Genomic DNA, 19,943 nt, shown 5'->3' with positions numbered 1-19,943 from the left:
ATCCAAAGACATGCACCGATAGGTTAATTGGTTAATCTAAATTGCCCATAGGTGTGAATGTGAGAGTGATTGTTTGTCTCTAAATGTTCAGCCCTGCGATGAACTGGCGACTTGTACAGGGTGTACCCCGCCTTCGCCCCTATGTAGCTGGGATAGGCTCCAAGTGACCCCCGTGACCATAGTGAGGATAAAGCGGGTTCAGAAAATGAATGAATGAATGAATATTAATATAATTTTTTCGGCCCGCCGGCGGGCTGATAGGACTAAAGGGGTTAAAAGAACAGAAACAGTAAATATGAGTGTTACATGTTGCTTTGTACATAAATAAAAAATAATGTGGCAGCTCTAAACCTTTGTTAATTCAAACACATAGTTTTGTTTGTTTTTTTTAATAAATATGAAATCCCTAAAATAGATGGGTATAGGGACCAGTGACAAAACCTAACAAAAGTTCCCCACCTAAAAAAATAAATTCCTTCACACTGCTTTGGTATGGACGTATAAAACATTATGAAAGCTGAATTTATAATACATTATGCCTACACTTATAATATTTTATTAACCTCGGTATAAGTTGTTGTACATGATCATAAACTGTTGTAATGACTTTTATAATGCATTATAAATGTGCGCTTAATGCATTATAACCTAGACCTTCAAATAAAGTGTTACCGTGACTTTTTTTATTTTTTATTATGACCACCAGAAACTGACAGAGAAGCTGAGTTCCAGAGAGCGAATATAATGCCAGTGTTGGACGGGGATGAACAGCACGTCTCCAGGCTGTAACACGCATTCGAGATACGGAGCCCTGGCAAACTCTGGGAACCGCTCCGTGTCTGGATTCTCCACCTCCACCTGCAGTAGAAATTGGAAATACTGCATTCATTTTGCAGGGTTGACATGCATTATCTCTATGGACTGTCAATCCCACCTGACTGGTATTGTGAAGGAGCGATGATTGATGAGGGTAGAGCTTGTCTGTGTCCTCAGGGGAATATAGGCGAATGTATTTGCTTCCCACAACCTGATGTATAGATGAAAAAAAAAGAAAAAAAAAAAAAGAAAAGAAATCCCTTGCGGTAAACAAACTTCAATCATGTGATGGATCTGTGACATATGACATGAACTGGATCAGTTTGACCCGTGTCACCTGGACTAGGAAGTTCTGCTGAGGGTCTTGGTGAAGCGGCGACACGGTACCTCCGGGCCCGAACCAGGCGTTTACGGTAATGTCGTCTTCGTCGCCGTCGCCCAGGCAGCAGTAATCAGGGATGCGGATGTCTTCTTTTAGTTCTGGTATCTGAGGAGGCATCAATCAAAACCATCAGGGGGGGGTTTAACACTAAAGTCGTGTCTTCTCATAAACATGGCAGTAAAACGAGGCGGCGGTAAATTAAAATCATTAAAGAAACGTGACTTTTCCCTTTTTACCTTGTATTTACTTATGGCAGGGTTGTCAAACTCATTTTAGTTCGGGGGCCACATTCACCCCAGTATGACCACAAGTGGGCTGGACCAGTAAAAGAATAACAGTGAAAAAAGTAAAATTACATTATAATGTTTACATCTACAACGTTTCCCTAAAAATGAATAACATGAACTTGAAAGTCGAACTTGAAATGTCTTAAGAAAAACAAGAGCAATTTTAATAAAAACAATATTCTGCCTCAGTTTATCAGTTTTTCCTTTACACATGTGCGTTATAATTTATGTTACGATTACAAATACACAAAACAATTAATAACAGGTAGTATACTGGTAAAATTGCATTTACTTCTCTTAAGACAGGGGTGTCAAACTCATTTTAGTTCAGGGGCCACATTCACCCCAATATGACCTCAAGTGGGCCGGACCAGTAAAAGAATAACAGTGAAAAAAGTAAAATTACATTATAATGTTTACATCTACAACGTTTCCCTAAAAATGAATTAAATGAACTTGAAACTCGAACTTGAAATGTCTTCAGAAAAACAAGAGCAATTTTCAGAAAAACAATATTCTGCCTCACTTTATCAGTTTTTCTTTTGCACGTGTGCGTTATAACTTATATTACAATTACAAATACACAAAACATTTAGTAACAGACAGAATATTGGTAAAATTGCATTTACTTCTCTTTAGACAGGGGCGTCAAACTCATTTTAGTTCAGTGGCCACATTCAGCCTAACATGATATAAAGTGGGCCGGACCAGTAAAATAATTGCATGATAACCAATAAATAATGACAACTCCAAATTGTTTTAGTGCAAAAAATAACATTCAGTTACGCCAATATTTACATTTACAAACTATCCAAACAAAAAGGATGTGAATAACCTGAAAAAATGGAATTTGTTAAGAAATAAAAGTACAGTTTTATCAATAATATGCCTCAACTTATCATTTATACATATGGACAAAAACATTTAGTAACAGGCAGAAAATTGTTAAAATTGCACTTAATTTTCTTCATTTCTTCATTTTGTTCAAGTTATTCACGTGTTATTGTTAATAGTTAGTTTGTTAATGTAAACATTTTTTTTTTATAATTTAATGTTTTTTGCACTAAATCAAAGAGAAAAATTGGTGTTGTCATTATTTACAGGTTATTATGATATTACTTTTGAGTTTGATGCCTTAACTTGCACTTTGCAAATTCATCCTACGGACCAGATTGGACCCTTTGGCGGGCCGGTTTTGGCCCCCGGGCCGCATGTTTTACACTTGTGTCTTAAGACATTTCAGGTTGTACATATTTGTTCAGGTTATTCATGTTTTTGTACAAGGATAGTTTGTTAATATACACATTTTCATATAATTTTACTTTTTTACACTAAAACAAATATAAAATCTACAGTTGTCATTATTTTTCGGTTATTATGATACTATTTTACTGGTCTGGCCCAGTTGAGATCTGATTGATCTGTATGTAGAACTTGAATTCAGTGTAATTTTTGCATTTTACAAATTCATCCTATGGGCCGGACTGGACCCTTTGGCGGGCTGGATTTGGCCCCCGGGCCGCATGTTTGACACCTGTGACTTATGGCATTCAAACTGTTTTACTGTGTTTTTTCCAACCCTTGCCTGTAACACACTGAAATGCATCCAGATTCCTCGATTTTTTTTAAATAAATATTTTTTATTGAAAAATATGGCACATTAAAGACAGAAAAATAACATTTCAGGAAATAAACAGATAAATGAGCCTAAAATTGAAAATGAATCTAAAATGAACACTTTGCTGTTTTGAAATGCACCCCTGCTCCTTTTTAGCATGACTGCACCAGAAAGCCGTTTTTTTCAATGTGTTTTGTTAAATTGTTTGTGTTTTTAGTGTGTTGCTGTGTACAAGCCTGTCAAAGATGAAAATCTATCTATCTATCTATCTATCTATCTATCTATCTATCTATCTATCTATCTATCTATCTATCTATCTATCTATCTATCTATCTATCTATCTATCTATCTATCTATCTATCTATCTATCTAAGTTGTTTGTGCATCACACAAAAAGATCATTTTTTAAACAAAGTATACTAGAAGTAAGCAAACCTACATTAAAAAAAAAAAACATAAAAACATGCATAAAAAATAAGTAATTAAGTAAAATGAAATATATAAAAACACGAAGAGAAATATTATGATAATTAAAAAAAAAAAAAGGAAAGGAGGAAGAGGGGTGGGGGGCGTCCATCAATCACAAGAAAAGAATGGAAGTGATTTGAAGAATAGATTCCTTGAATTTTTACACATTCTTCCCCTAGAGGTTGAAATATCCACATCCTATGATATTTTTCTCATACATTTGTTGACAAACTGGTGATTCTCAGCCCCTCACCTGTTTACATCCTAATCAGATCATATTGTTTCATTATTTTCACTCATTATTAGTTATTTTTCTTGAATGTTCTGTCGTTTGATTGTGTGCATAAATCCAACTCAAACCACAAGATTTTAAAAAATATTGCTGGACTGACCATCTGGAATTTGTTTCAAACATTAAGAAAATTAGATTAGACTTTATTGATCCCACAATGGGGAAATTCAATGGTAAAATAATAATAATGATAATAATAATAATAATAATAATAAATAATAATAATTAATAATAATAATAATAACAATAATAATAATGTTATTATTCATAGGAAAGACCAGACAAAACATCACCTTTGTATCTTCATTAGTTTTACAGATATCTGGTTTTAGAAAATGGGATGTGAAACTGATTTTATCATAAAACCAAATGGTTCAGAAAAAGGTGCAAAGCTAAATAAATCATTTTTTAACTGTTCATGATAGATGCATGAAATTTTCAGGAATTATCCAAGATGTGTTAAAACTTCTTTAAAAAAGAAGAGTCACAGTTGCATATTAGCCAAATTAGACTGCCTAAAACAGTCGGGGAAAAAAACAAGACCAACATTGAACATTGTGATGACCCCCAAGTTCTGCCCGGTACCTAAACCCCTGTTACCCCCTGTTCCCCCTACCAGTCCTACCACCCCCTCCCCTCATCTGTGCTTCTCCCATCTGCCCCTATGACCATGCACTGCCCCCTGGAAAACCTGAAAAATGTAGGTCAACATTGCTGTCCCGATTTAACACATTAACCCCTATTTGACCTTAAATAAAGGTCAAGGTCGACGCCCAAAGAACTCATCGAACAGCTTCACATTCTTTTATTTACTCCTGCGGTCCATGGTCGAGAGGTAAAAATCATTTGTGTTTCAGATTACATTGAAACACTAGATCTTTCAACTTTTGGTATTTATTTGTCATGTTGTAGTACTAGTCTGAGTAACTATTTTTTTGAGAGGAAGAAACATTTTCCTATTTATAAAGCATTAAAATGAGAACTTTTCACACCTTTATATCAAATGCATATTGTTCAAACTAGCAGCATTGTACTCGTGGTGCCATTGTACCATAGCATGAGAGGCTAAAATCGCCCAGAAGACCTCACAACATTTGAAAACGGACATAAAATGGTGCCTAGTAGACAGTCAGGTAATGTTTCTATTCATTTGGCAAGTTTGGCGGCGATCGGGCCTGTGAAGGCAGAGGAAAATTTGTACAAACGCCCTCCCGTGTTGCAACATCAGTCGGACGATGTGCATTTTTAGTAGGATATGACAGGGGTGTCAAACACATTCTAGTTCAGGGGTGACATTCAGCCCAGTATGATCTGAAGTGGGCCGGACCAGTAAAATAACAATGGTGAAAAAAAAAAAAAAAAAAATTAAATAAAATTACATTATGAAAATGTTTACATCTACAAAGTTTCCTTAAAAATGTGACCTTGGAATGTCTTAAATAAAAACAAGTGCAATTTTAAAAATATTCTGTCTCGGTTTATCATGTACACACATACTTTAAACTTACAGATCACAGTGGATCTACTACAACACAAAACATTTAGTGACAGGCAGAATATTGTTAAAATTACACTTATTTCTCTAGGTTGTCCATATTTGTTCAGGTTATTCACATTTATTGTGAAAGTATAGTTTGTAAATGTAAACATATTCATGTAATTTTACTTTTTTTAAATATTAAAGCAAAGAGAAAAATTTGCCGTCGTCATTATTTATAGGTTATTATGATAGTATTTTATTGGTCTGACCCACTTTAGATCATACTGGTCTGAATGTGGAACCTGAACTAAAATAATAATCCTTGATTGTTAATATCTTCAGTGCAACTTTTGCTTTTCATAAATTCATCCCATGGGCTGAACCGGACCCTTTGGCAGGCCGGTTTTGGCCCACGAGCCGCATGTTTTACACCTGTGATATATGACATCTACCATAAAAGCCTTTACATCACTAGAAAAACATGTTTTCATTAATATATGCACAAAATATGAAGTTTATATCTTCATCCAAACTACATTTAATAGAGTATTAACTAACTGCATGTAATACATTAGTTGTTTCCCTCTTGTACACATCCTTAATATTATTGTAGGCAGTTTGTGATAATATTATTTCCTGAAAGTCTGAAGCACATCAGAGATGGTTTGACATTGTCTTCATACTGTCTTCAATGAAACACAAGCCAGAAGTTAATTTCAATTTTCCTTTTTTAATTTGCATTTACTAAACTTCTAACTTTCCTTATTGAAATGTACTGTAGAATACAGACTAGAACTAGCTGAGGGATTCCTCTATTAGCATAATTACACACAACCCAAACAGACAGTATTACACTGAAGATAAAGCCGAGCAAGCAAATTAATTCTCTTCAATCAAGTTTTTACTTTGTGAAAATTGTCAAAAATGCCTAAGTGACAAAAATCGAGGTTAGTTCTTCCTCTGGAGAGCTTTCTTGTGGGAACAAATATTCAAAAACACAACCTGTTCGTTTGTTGTAATGTGATTATCGTAACCCTGTTGTCTATAAGAGGAGCTCTATTTTAATTAAAATCTTTCTTTTTTTTTTTTTAACAAATAAAGCATATTAACATTCTTGCAAGTGCTGCATTTTGTTATATAATTGTTTGCTGGTACTGCAGATGTATGGTCATAGATCTAATAAAGACACTTGTGTCTTGAGTTCACGCAGATGGAAAAATCAATTATTAATCCATAACATTGAAAAAAATGTCAGTGGCTATGTTGTCCATTCCTAGTAAAAATATAGCGCATTTCCACCAGACATTATTATACTGTTATTAATACAATAGTTAATACCTACACTACAAACAAAAAGTTAAGGATATTTTTAATTTTTGGGCTATTTTTTTCAGTTGGGATTCTTGCAGGGCGCTTTTTTCTTTTTTGTGTGAACTGAATGGAAACACATTTTTTTTAATGAGCAGACATAGTTTTATTTACAAATGGCAAAAATGACAAAAAAAAGACAAAAAAAAAAAAAGAAATATCAGAAACTTTTTGTTTGTAGTGTAGGTTTATTGGATGATGAATGGCTAAAATTTGCTTAGAGGTCTTATTTCTGTCTTTGTGCATAAGAAATCAATATAAGTGAATCCCCAAACGAACTTTGTGTTGGTAAATGCAAGTTAGGCAAATTTACAGGATTTCAGTTCTGTTGCAACATGTTGATGCTCATATGAACTATGTTTTCAGGTCAAAAATGTCCAATTTCATCACAATTAATGCTATATTTTCATGTCACAAATGGCCAAGTTATATTTGAACTGAATTTACCTGAAAAACAAATATTCTATTCTTTTAGATTCCCCAGTTTTTTCTTACAAGATTATATACTACATATCACGTTTTATTTTTACAGGTTGCAATATGGAGTATGGTGGTGATCCATCCTGCTTATGTTACGCCAATACATACATTAAGAATGTCACACATCACTTTTTAAATCAATTCTATCAATTCTAATAATAAGCATTTTTATAAAGAAATAATTCTATATTGTTATTTACTCTTTAGTATGATGATAAACTATACAATAAATAATTCTGATCCTAGTTTTTGCACGGGGATCATTTGTGGAAACGGTGACATGGCTGCCGAGCATCAGTATGATGGGATCTGTAACAACCATGTCACATCCGTCCACTGCCACATTTTGTGTTTTTGTGTCAGCTGCTAACATTTATGAATAAGAGGAGAATTAGCAATAGTAAGTATATAAGTTTATTCCTAATAAAGTACAGGTACTGACCAGATCATCATGGGTAATGTCACATCCGTCCACCAGCAAAAGTTTTCACATACACGTGCTATTCCAAATTCAATATTTCTGAAAATAGAGCTTCCACTGTCAAATAATATCAGTGGTCTGTGCACAAATGTATTAGCATTATTTCAACACAGTTCTATGCATGTCTTACAACTGTTTTTTTTTTTGACAAAAATGGCCACTCATTTGACCCCCTAAGTAAATTTTAGCTGTTAAAAGTAATGGTCATTGATGTTATGATGTGAGGTTTAGAACAGGAGATAATGAGAAATTATTGAAATTAGAATCATCTGATGCCCTTAACATTTAGTTTGACCACAATCTGTATTTACATTGAGGACAAACCCTCTCTGATACCAACCACTGTCTGATGTCTGACATAAAACTCAGGCACCATAATGTTCACAAGGAGCTAAATTCATTAATTTAACTCAAATACGGTGAAACATACATTTCCATAGTCAGTGTTTTTACTAGCAGTCGATTTTAAGTGTCTATGCCTCCGGTCCGTTTACTGCAGTGCATCGCTTCAACTTCATGCTCAGCTGTGTACATAGACATAAATCGTTACTTTATTTACTTTACACTGAGTTGGACAGCACAGATACAGGGCCGACAAATGAAACACGAAATGTGAGGATGTGAAACACCTTATTCTTTGTCAGGAGAATCCATACAGTTCCAGTCCAGATGCAGTTGGAACTAATCTTACTTTGTTAATGCACTAACATTAGCTGAAGCCAAACTTTTTTTTTTTCTCTTGTTCTTTGTTTATCATCTTCATTCATTTCCATTGCTCTTTATCATCGCATGTAAAATGGTGGAATAAAAACTAGATGTGTTTTATAGAGTCACTGACACAGTACTGCAGCAGACTGAATACAGGAGCCAAATGAAAAACAGAAACAGAAAAAAAAAAGTTGGTTCTGTGAAAACAATGAGCTGGAGTTGGAGAAGAGCGAGGAAAGAAACTGAATAAATATTAATACTTACAATTGCACTACATGCAATTTTACTTATTATATGCTTTAACTTGTTATATTTACTGACTTGATATATTATTTTGCATACCCGTAGTTTTTATTTTTTACTGATGCTTAATGCTAGAAGTTTATATTTTTTACTTATTGTTTACCGTGGGTCTTAGAACACAATTTCAATCCTCTGTATGAGCTGAATATATAGTTTGATTGAAAATAAAGCCGATTTTGACTTTGACTCATGGTTGATAACACACTACTAAAGTCATGAAATGTATAAACATATTAATAGCAGCAGTTTAAAAAATGTCTTAAGTATAAGATCATTCAGTAATATTAAGTGGAGATGGTAGATGTGTCTTCGTTGTTATTGATTCATTTGTTATAATGCGAATCCTCGATGATGTACACATTTAATTTAATGTAAACAGCGTGTCAGGTGAAAAGGATTGCCAAAAAATAAGCTTTTGCTTCTAATCTATTCCTTTTTTTTGTTTTTGTGTTTATTGTGTGTGTTTATTAATGTGCAAACCAAAAATAAACCATTCATTCATTCATTCATAGATATTTGAACTAATTAGCAAGCTAGCTGACAGACCATATAAGTCAGTGGGACAGTGGGAATTAATGCTAACTTCAGCTAATGCAGCTAGTTCGCAAATTATACTATTCATTTTTTGTAAGTATTGTAAATGTCAAGACAGAATCCTCTGACACTCTTGCTAGTGTCACTCCTTTGATACAACTACTTCAGAGGTGTCTGTCAGAGAGAAAAATATATTTTAATGAGTAAACAAGTACAAGAATGTATAAATCAGTAGCTAAGCTAATGCTAATCAAACACAAACAACATGGCAGATGCAGACACTCATCTGTCAATCACATCAGCCAAACTTTTGGGCTTTGGATAATTTAAACAGGTCAGTTACATCAAAATTCACTAAATCATAGAAGGAGAAATTAACTGGAGACAGAAAAGGCTGTGAAAATGTGTATTTCTGCTGTCTGTTTGGTGATTTTAACATGCAGGTTGGTGAGGATTGATTTTTGCTATTATTACTCAGCATTCATCTAATATGCATAAATTATTAATAAGACATCGAATCTAAATATATAAGAACTCAAATATAAATAGAAATATGAATTTTTAACTGAAGCACAAAAAATAGCTCTAACAAAATGTATAAACATATTAATAGCAGCTACTTGAGCTAATTAGCAGGCTAGCTGGCAAACCATATAAGTCAATGGCAATTAATGCTAACTTAAGCTAATGCAACTTGTCAGCAAATTATACTATTTATGTTTTTTTAAGTATTGTAAATGTCAAAGCAGAATCCTCTGACACTTGTTAGTGTAACTCCTTTGATACAACTACTTCGGAGGTGTCTGTCAGAAAGAAAGATATATTTTATTGAGTAAACAAGAGCAAAATCAGTAGCTAAGCTAATGCTAATCAAACACAAACAACATGGCAAACGCAGACATTCATCTGTCAATCACAGCAGCCAAACTTTTGGGCTTTGGATAATTTAAACAGGTCAGTTACATCAAAATTCATTAAATCATAGATGGAGAAATTAACTAGAGACAGAAAAGGCTGTGAAAATGTGTATTTCTGCTGTTTGTTTGGTGATTTTAACATGCAGGTTGGTGAGGACTGATTTTGTTATTATTACTCAGCATTCATATAATATGCATAAATTATTAATAAGACATAGAATCTAAATATATAAGAAATCAAATAGAAATAGAAATATGAAGTTTTAACTGAAGCACAAAAAAATGGCTCTAACAACATGTATACACATATTAATAGCAGCTACTTGCGCTAATTAGCAGGCTAGCTGGCAAACCATATAAGTCAATGGCAATTAATGCTAACTTCAGTTAATGCAACTTGTCAGCAAATTATACTATTTATGTTTTTGCAAGTATTGTAAATGTCAAAGCAGAATCCTGACACTCTTGCTAGTGTTACTCCTTTGATACAACTACTTCAGAGCTGTCTGCCAGAAAGAAAAATACATTTTATTGAGTAAAGAAGAGCAAAATCAGTAGCTAAGATAATGCTAATCAAACACAAACAACATGGCAGACGCAGACATTCATCTGTCAATCACAGCAGCCAAACTTTTGGGCTTTGGATAATTTAAACAGGTCAGTTACATCAAAATTCATTAAATCATAGACGGAGAAATTAACTGGAGACAGAAAAGGCTGTGAAAATGTGTATTTCTGCAGTTTGTTTGGTGATTTTAACATGCAGGTTGGTGAGGACTGATTTTTGTTATTATTACTCAGCATTCATATAATATGCATAAATTATTAATAAGACATAGAATCTAAATATATAAGAAATCAAATAGAAATAGAAATATGAAGTTTTAACTGAAGCACAAAAAAATGGCTCTAACAACATGTATACACATATTAATAGCAGCTACTTGCGCTAATTAGCAGGCTAGCTGGCAAACCATATAAGTCAATGGCAATTAATGCTAACTTCAGCTAATGCCACTTGTCAGCAAATTATACTATTTATGTTTTTGCAAGTATTGTAAATGTCAAAGCAGAATCCTCTGACACTCTTGCTAGTGTTACTCCTTTGATACAACTACTTCAGAGCTGTCTGCCAGAAAGAAAAATACATTTTATTGAGTAAAGAAGAGCAAAATCAGTAGCTAAGATAATGCTAATCAAACACAAACAACATGGCAGACGCAGACATTCATCTGTCAATCACAGCAGCCAAACTTTTGGGCTTTGGATAATTTAAACAGGTCAGTTACATCAAAATTCATTAAATCATAGACGGAGAAATTAACTGGAGACAGAAAAGGCTGTGAAAATGTGTATTTCTGCTGTTTGTTTGGTGATTTTAACATGCAAGTTGGTGAGGACTGATTTTTGCTATTATTACTCAGCATTCATATAATATGCATAAATTATTAATAAGAAATCAAACAGAAATAGAAATATGAATTTTTAACTGAAGCACAAAAAAATGGCTCTAACAAAATGTATAAACATATTAATAGCAGCTACTTGAGCTAATTAGCAGGCTAGCTGGCAAACCATATAAGTCAATGGCAATTAATGCTAACTTAAGCTAATGCAACTTGTCAGCAAATTATACTATTTATGTTTTTGCAAGTATTGTAAATGTCAAAGCAGAATCATCTGACACTTGTTAGTGTAACTCCTTTGATACAACTACTTCGGAGGTGTCTGTCAGAAAGAAAGATATATTTTATTGAGTAAACAAGAGCAAAATCAGTAGCTAAGCTAATGCTAATCAAACACAAACAACATGGCAGATGCAGACACTCATCTGTCAATCACAGCAGCCAAACTTTTGGGCTTTGGATAATTTAAACAGGTCAGTTACATCAAAATTCACTAAATCATAGAAGGAGAAATTAACTGGAGACAGAAAAGGCTGTGAAAATGTGTATTTCTGCTGTTTGTTTGGTGATTTTAACATGCAGGTTGGTGAGGACTGATTTTTGCTATTATTACTCAGCATTCATATAATATGCATAAATTATTAATAAGAAATCGAATCTAAATATATATGAAACCAAATAGAAATAGAAATATGAATTTTTAACTGAAGCACAAAAAATGGCTAACAAAATGTATAAACATATTGATAGCAGCTACTTGAGCTAATTAGCAGGCTAGCTGGCAAACCATATAAGTCAATGGCAATTAATGCTAACTTAAGCTAATGCAACTTGTCAGCAAATTATACTATTTATATTTTTGTAAGTATTGTAAATGTCAAAGCAGAATCCTCTGACACTTGTTAGTGTAACTCCTTTGATACAACTACTTCAGAGGTGTCTGTCAGAAAGAAAAATATATTTTATTGAGTAAACAAGAGCAAAATCAGAAGCTAACCTAATGCTTGATCAAACACAAACAACATGGCAGATGCAGACATTCATCTGTCAATCACAGTGACCAAACTTTTGGGCTTTGGATAATTTAAACAGGTCAGTTACATCAAAATTCATTAAATCATAGACGGAGAAATTAACTGGAGACAGAAAAGGCTGTGAAAATGTGTATTTCTGCAGTTTGTTTGGTGATTTTAACATGCAGGTTGGTGAGGATTGATTTTTGCTGCCAAATCCTTGTGGATATTCAGGTTAAAGCCGATTTTGACACGTACAAATCAACTTCCTTATTTCCGCCCTGCATGATGCCAGTTTGTTCAACAGAATCCATATAAAATTCATCTAAAACTGTTTATAACATCATTAAAAACCGCAAAGAAAAAAAGGTACAGGCCAACGTATTTTCCTTTCATACTACGATATGTTTAAAGAGACTTCAAAATTACTATTATGTTAATATTTCATCCATTTCAGAAACTATTCTTCATAATGAGACGGGAATAAATTCATTAGCCTTCAGAAAAATGTGAGGAATTTAATTTGGGCATGAGTTATCTAGAGGAGACCATAAAATGTCCTAAAATGCCCCGAGCCAGTTTCTAGTTTGACAAGGTGCCCTTTTTCTCAAAGTTCAGTCCAGACGACGTATCGACTCTGATGGTAAAATTAGGACGAAAAGTCAATGCTGTTGAAAGCGATGTATTGTGAGGATGACAGCCGGGAGAAAGGAGAATTCCCCTCCTCGGAGTGGTGGAAATATCGACTGAAAAATCAGTTAATGAACTGATTATTTTTGTAATCATTTCATCGTTTCCAAAGTGGATGCAATAAGGGGGGTGAGGTGGGGGTGGCTGAATTTAACACAGGCCGTAAGAGGTAAATATGATGAATTTTACCTGATCGAAAAGCTGGTGCTGAGCAAGGTAACCCACAGCTTTGGCTCCGTCCTGAGTGATTTAAACCCAAAGAGAAAACAAAATCAGAAAATAAACATTCATACAGCGTCAAAAATGGAAACTGACTCAATGAGGATGCACTTACTCTGTTTAAAACATACTGATCGATGAATTCGTTGACGGTGAGGAGTGTTTGTGACCATTCCTCGTCTGTGTACCTCGACCCCACCTCCACGGGAACCGTCCGACACCCGGCGACGGACCTCAAGTATTCTACGCTTTTACAGGAAGGAAGGAATGAATTAAACATTTGAATACAGCAGGATCATTTACATAAAAATACAGCTTCTCTACATCCTAGCAGTGTTGAATAACATGTCATGCGTGCACATTTTGATGTCCTCCTCCACCATCAGAGTGGAGAGTCAGATGCCAGGAGCCGTATGTCAGATGTCAGAGTGAATAGTCAGCTGTCAGGACTCAGCGGCGAGAGGGAGGACAGTGAAGGATATTCTTAAATGGAAAAGCAGTTATGTCAGACTCTGGTGTCAAACATTAAAGTCAGGAATAAACCCAACTGAATCCCTTTTTTGTTTGCTGCTTTCACTTAACCACATCTTGAAGTCAAATGCTGACTCAATATGTGATGATATGTTACATCACACTTTGTAGTATCTAACAATAAATAACTCGGTTTTAGTCTTTTTCAAAAAAATTTTAACTAGAAATGTCAAAATTCTCAGAGTCCAGCTTGGCCGATTGTGTCAACCACAACACTGATTACTGATTTTTATTCTGTATATGTAAACATGATCATATTTAGGGGTGTTGGAAAATATTGGTTCTGCATCTGTATCATATCGTATATCATATTATATATTAAAAAGTATTGTATTCGGCTAAAATTTACTGAGGGGTCAAATGAGTGGCCATTTTTGTCAAAAAAAAAAAGTTGTAAGAACTGTGTTCAAATAATGCTAATCCATTTGTGCACAGACTACTGATATTTGACAGTGGAAGCTATATTTTCAGAAATATTGGATTTGGAATAGCACGTGTATGTGAAAACTTTTGCTGGTGGACGGACGTGACATTACCCATGATGCTCTGGTCAGTACCAGTACTTTATTAGTAATAAACTTATAGACTTACTATTGCTAATTCTCCTCTTATTCATAAATGTTAGTATTGTGGATGTAAAACAATAACAGCTGACACAAAAACACAAAATGTGGCAGTGGACGGATGTGACATGGTTGTTACGGATCCCATCATACTGATGCTCGGCAGCCATGTCACCGTTTCCACAAATGATCCCTGTGCAAAAACTAGGATCAGAATTATTTATTGTATAATTTATCATCATACTAATGAGTACATAATAATATAGAATTGTTATTTCTGTATAAAAATGCTTATTATTAGAAAACTGTTGATTTAAAAAGTGATGTGTGACATTCTTAATGTATGTATTGGCGTAACATAAGCAGGATGGATCAGCACCATACTCCATATTGCAACCTGTAAAAATAAAACATGTGATATGTAGGATAGAATCTGGTAAGAAAAATTGGGGAATCTAATAGAATAGAATATTTGTTTTTCAGGTAAATTCAGTTCAAATATAACTTGTCCATATGTGACATGAAAATATAGCATTAATTGTGATGAAACTGGACATTTTTGAGCTGAAAACATAGTTCATATGACCATCAACATGTTGAACAGAACTAAAATCCTGTACATTTCCATAACTTGCATTTACCAACACGAAGTTCCTTTGGGGATTCACTTATACTGATTTCTTATGCACAAAGATAGAAATAAGACCTCTAAGCAAATTTTAGCCATATTGTATGTATTGTATAAAGTATTGTACTTTTTAGGTATTTATTCAAATGCAGACATGGCAAAGGTTCATTTTAGTTTTTCTTTATATGGTTTGGGAATCCTGCGAGCTCTTAACCACTGTCATTTGTCACGGTACATGGGTTTTACTGGTGAATCAATGTTGCAGAAGATGATGGTGTTTCCATGTTCATTATGGAGCCTCTGAGTGTCCAAATGGGTCACATCTGATGACCATGAAATGAATTATTTCATTATGTTTATAGGATAAGTTTAAAATCAGTAGATGCCTCTGATTAATTAAGAATGTGACAATATTTCTAGTTTGACAGGTGTCATGTGTCATATGTAAACAGCATATTCCATTTGGATATTCTGAATTAGGGTCCGATTAAGCGGTAACACGTGGACACATTTTGTGTTCAACAGTCTCTGTCATGTCAACAGAGTAACTTATATGCATCTATTATACATATTTGAGTAGGTATTTATAAGTACTTTAACATTATGTTTAACAAAATTTGGGGAGATTAAATGTTTAGGTGAAAAATGTCAAATTACTGCTCGGTAACACGTGGTCTTGAAAAAGACATACATTTTTTAAGCTTTACACAAACATTCAGAACATGTGGTTCTCGACAGAAACTGATAATCATGTAGGACAAAACCTTTTAGATATTATGTTCAACTACATGGAAAATAAATTTTGGAGTAAAATATTGAAAAATCTCTGTTTTATTGACATGAGAATGTGGAAATATATGGACAGGTTGCCATAGTAACACGCGGACGACTCTTTATCATTGTATGGATCACCTAAAATGTATCAAAAGATCATTACTTTCTGAAAGTTTCCCTCAAATATCTGAATTATAAGGAACTTGAAAATTAAAAATTGGTATTTTTGTGGTAACACGTGGACAGGGCCTTTTAAGCAACTCAGAAATGTTCAAACTCATAAATATCAATAATATTCACAAAATAATGAAAATCTCATACTTAAAACTTAACAATCATTTATATAATCAACAGACCAAATAAATTTTCAAATTTTTGGATAAAATTTTTAGCATCAAATTCGAGCTATGGCTATAGTATAAAAAGTACAATTGATAAAATCGGTTGGAACCTTTTTTCTACAAGTGGTATTTTAAAAACGATAATAGTTCCATAAAATAGAGATCCGTAGCTAAAAAATTAGCCCTGTTGATAAATGATGTGTTCAAATTTACTTTTTCGTGTTGATGTTCACTTTCGCTTGATCTGACTCATTAGGCCTTTTAAGGAACTGAGCATTTTCTAATTAAGATACATGGGATATACTAATACTATTCCAGTTCTTCAAGGATTGTTTATGCAAAGTTGTAGTAAAGACAAAGATCCTCTATGGTAGAGATGGACGCTCCAAGGAAAAGTCCACATTTCAGGTCGAAAGGAGAAACACACAAACTGTTCCATATTATGACAGAGGATGTCAACAGATAACAAACAAATCTCACCAAATATCAAGAACTGACCTTTTCAAAAAAGTTTTTGAAGGACAGAAAGAAGGAGGCTGAGTTCACACAGTGGAACATCTGTCACCAGTGGCAAACTTTGGAAAAAGACATTACACTGGGCTACACACAGCTGCATCTAAATGAGAATATTAGAATACTGGAATATTCATTAGTCAAACAGCTTATTAGTAATTTTGTCTTTTTCAAAATAAGGGCAAAAAATAGGATATTATGTGCATGTAAACATAATAAGTCTGATGGGTTAATATTGTTTCTTATTGTTTATCAGCATTTGTCACCTGATGTGTTCACACCGATCATACTGTCATTATGTTGTACTAAATAAAACAAACAACAAAAAACTCAATTCAAGCACATATTCATTTTAAATGCAGAGTGCACCAGTGTAAAATCAGAGAGTGTAGCATTATTGGTATTTTGCATTAAGGCTGTGGTGCTTTTACGTCCAGTCATTCGTCTGTGCTCGACACATTCACTTTGTCTGCAGATTATCCTGTTTGTTTAATGTCTTGTTTTACTGCAAATTAGGAAAAAATGGCAACTTCAGACAGGAAAGCTCCATGAGAGGGTGGTAAACATTCCGAACTCTGATTTATTTTGGCAGAATCAGTACTATAAACAGGGTTTGCACACATTTTTCAAGGTCAAATTCAAGCACTTTTAAGGATCTTTTTTTTTTTTTTTTTTTTTTCAAGCACAGCACCTTATCACTGAGGTAAAATACATATCTAAAGGAATATATATACTCATGATTATTTTTTTCACTTTCTATCAAAAGGATGTATATTGTATTATGCTATAAACATCTAAAATGATGTTTCAAAATAGCAAAAAGTTTAGAAATTAAAGAACACAAAGTTTTATCCAAAAAAATGGAAGCCACTTGCCGTTCTTCTGACAAACTCGCACCGAGCCAAAGATTAAGATAAAAATGTACCTGGATTCTACCTGAGAGCACCTGCTTCTTTTTTGACATAAACTTCTATTTTTTTTAAAAATGTATCACCTTTCTGTAAGTCGCTTTGGCTTGAGTTAAAATTCAAAATAAATCAACAAATCATATAGTTATAATTGCAGGCACTTTAACTAAAATTCAAGCACTTTTCTGACCTTGAAAAAACAACATTGAAATTCAAGCATTTTCAAAGATTTCAAGCACCTGTATGAACCCTGTTTAAACTACATCAGAGTTTAAGAACAGTTTTGGTTTGATTCTTTGAGTCTGTAAGTGCTAAAAGTGTTTTATTTATTAGTTCTCTTTAACCTGCTGGAATCTGTGTGTAATGTGCTGATATTCCTACTTTTTAATATTAAAAAACTAATATTAATAGAAAATGGTGAAAAGAACGGGCCGGTTTACAGATATTGCGTCCTGACATCGGGTCATTGAAAGCATCATGGGTTTTTTTGGGAGGCGGCAGGAGCTCAGAGGGTCTGATTTAGAGTGAAGGGCTGATTAACAGACTCGTGTGAAATAAACAAGGAGTTTGTTAAAGTGTAAATTCAACTAGGGGACCAATAAAGTGCATCCGTATCTGTAAAACTGTTCCTCTAGCCAGTCTGTAAGTAAAACATTAAGGCTCCTTTTTCACTTCTGGGCCAGATCAAGCGATAAAGAACATCAGTGTCACCTATCATTTCTAAAATAGGCTCTATTTTATGGAACCGTTTAAAAATGTCAGTATCACTTGTAGAAAAACAAGATATAGTTATACTTCTGACATATATGTAAATGCACTATTAACTTTAATAATCATATTTTTTCTTGTATCAGTGATATTTTAAGTTTGTGAATCTGTAGGAACTAATCATTTGACAGTACAAGAATACAGAAAGGTTATGTACAATCACATTATTTGTCAAATATGCTCTGCTATTAGCTATATAACTATCACTTCAGATGTAAGATGTATGTTAAATAAAAGTTTATTAGTATATTTGTAGTGTTATAGTTCCAGTAGTCTTTTATTATGACTATTAAATAAAGTGACAAACTGCTGTCCCACATTTGTGTTCATAAAAACTTATCATTTAAACATTTTTAACCAATATTAATCACAATTGTAGTTTAACACCATAGCTAAAGCTCTATGTTTCATTTAGTATTAATTTCTTATGAGAACAGCATGTTTTGTACTAGAGCCCGACCGATTATAGCGTATCACCGATTAATCAATATCGGCCAATATGAAAGCAATGTATTAACTTTTTTGTTACGGAGAATGTGTTGCTCACTGCTCCTGTGTGTCTGTGCTGCCCAGAGAGTTAGAGGAATAGTAAAGTGTGTCATTTTCACTTTCATTCCTGCTCTGACAATCATGCTACTGCTCTGATAAATGAATTAACTACAAAAATTATATGTGGAAGACAGTATGAACCTTCAGCAGACATTTTTAATGCTACTAATCTGAAGTTTTCTCACATTTCAACATGCTAATACCAGTCAGTACTCACTTCATGGAGATAATATGCAAAAAAAAGGTGGTTTTTGACTAATTTTTAGGTGATTTTGGGGTCATTTTTAGGTGTTTTTTGGCTGGTTTTTAGGTGGTTTTTTTGAGTAATTTTTTGGTGGTTTTGGGGTCATTTTTGGGTGATTTATAGGTGGTTTTTGAGTCATTTTTAGTTGGTTTTAGGGTAATTTTTGGGTGAATTTGGTGATTTTTGAGTAATAACATATCATTTCTACATGAAAAAAAACCAACTTAAAAAACAAACAAACTAATTGTTAATTACAGACTTATAACAATAGCAAGCACTTGATTTACACTTAAACATGTTACTCTAGATCAAGGTTTATCAAGAACAGCAAAGTTACAGTAATGGTATGAATGTCAGTGTATGGGATGGTGCATAAGTGTCCACAAACAACAAAACAAACGACAAAATCCATGAATATACAAGAGAACAGCTGGAGAAGAACTGTCCACTGGAGTGACCACTGGGCATGAAAGGGTTAACGCTTACATACAGTTATTCAATATACTAATATAATTAACACCGGACGTAATGGCTACCCGCCGTTACACAGCTAATATATCAGGTATTGGCCGATATATTAGATATCAGCTTTTTTTAGGCCCCAATATCAGTATCGGCCCCAAAAATCCCATAATGGTCGGGCTCTATTTTATACATTTGCG

General features: G+C 33.7%; 1 protein-coding gene across 1 annotated transcript in view; it reads right to left on the bottom strand.

Annotated features, from left to right (window-relative positions):
* Window positions 1-682: 682 nt before the first annotated feature.
* Window positions 683-19,943, bottom strand: part of LOC115424961 (lysine-specific demethylase 8-like) — a 29,125-nt gene continuing 9,864 nt past the window's right edge. Inside the window, exons 4-8 of the mRNA XM_030142386.1 lie at window positions 13,578-13,710; window positions 13,433-13,483; window positions 1,154-1,303; window positions 935-1,027; window positions 683-858 (exon numbers count right to left, since the gene is read on the bottom strand). Of these exons, the coding sequence (XP_029998246.1) occupies window positions 694-858; window positions 935-1,027; window positions 1,154-1,303; window positions 13,433-13,483; window positions 13,578-13,710 (592 nt within the window). The 3' untranslated portion in view covers window positions 683-693. The remainder of the gene's footprint in view (window positions 859-934; window positions 1,028-1,153; window positions 1,304-13,432; window positions 13,484-13,577; window positions 13,711-19,943) is intronic.

Source organism: Sphaeramia orbicularis, chromosome 8 (assembly GCF_902148855.1).
Source record: "Sphaeramia orbicularis chromosome 8, fSphaOr1.1, whole genome shotgun sequence".
Classification (NCBI taxonomy): domain Eukaryota; kingdom Metazoa; phylum Chordata; class Actinopteri; order Kurtiformes; family Apogonidae; genus Sphaeramia; species Sphaeramia orbicularis.
The sequence above is the reverse complement of the archived record's forward strand: the minus strand, read 5'-3'. Positions and strand labels throughout refer to the sequence as shown.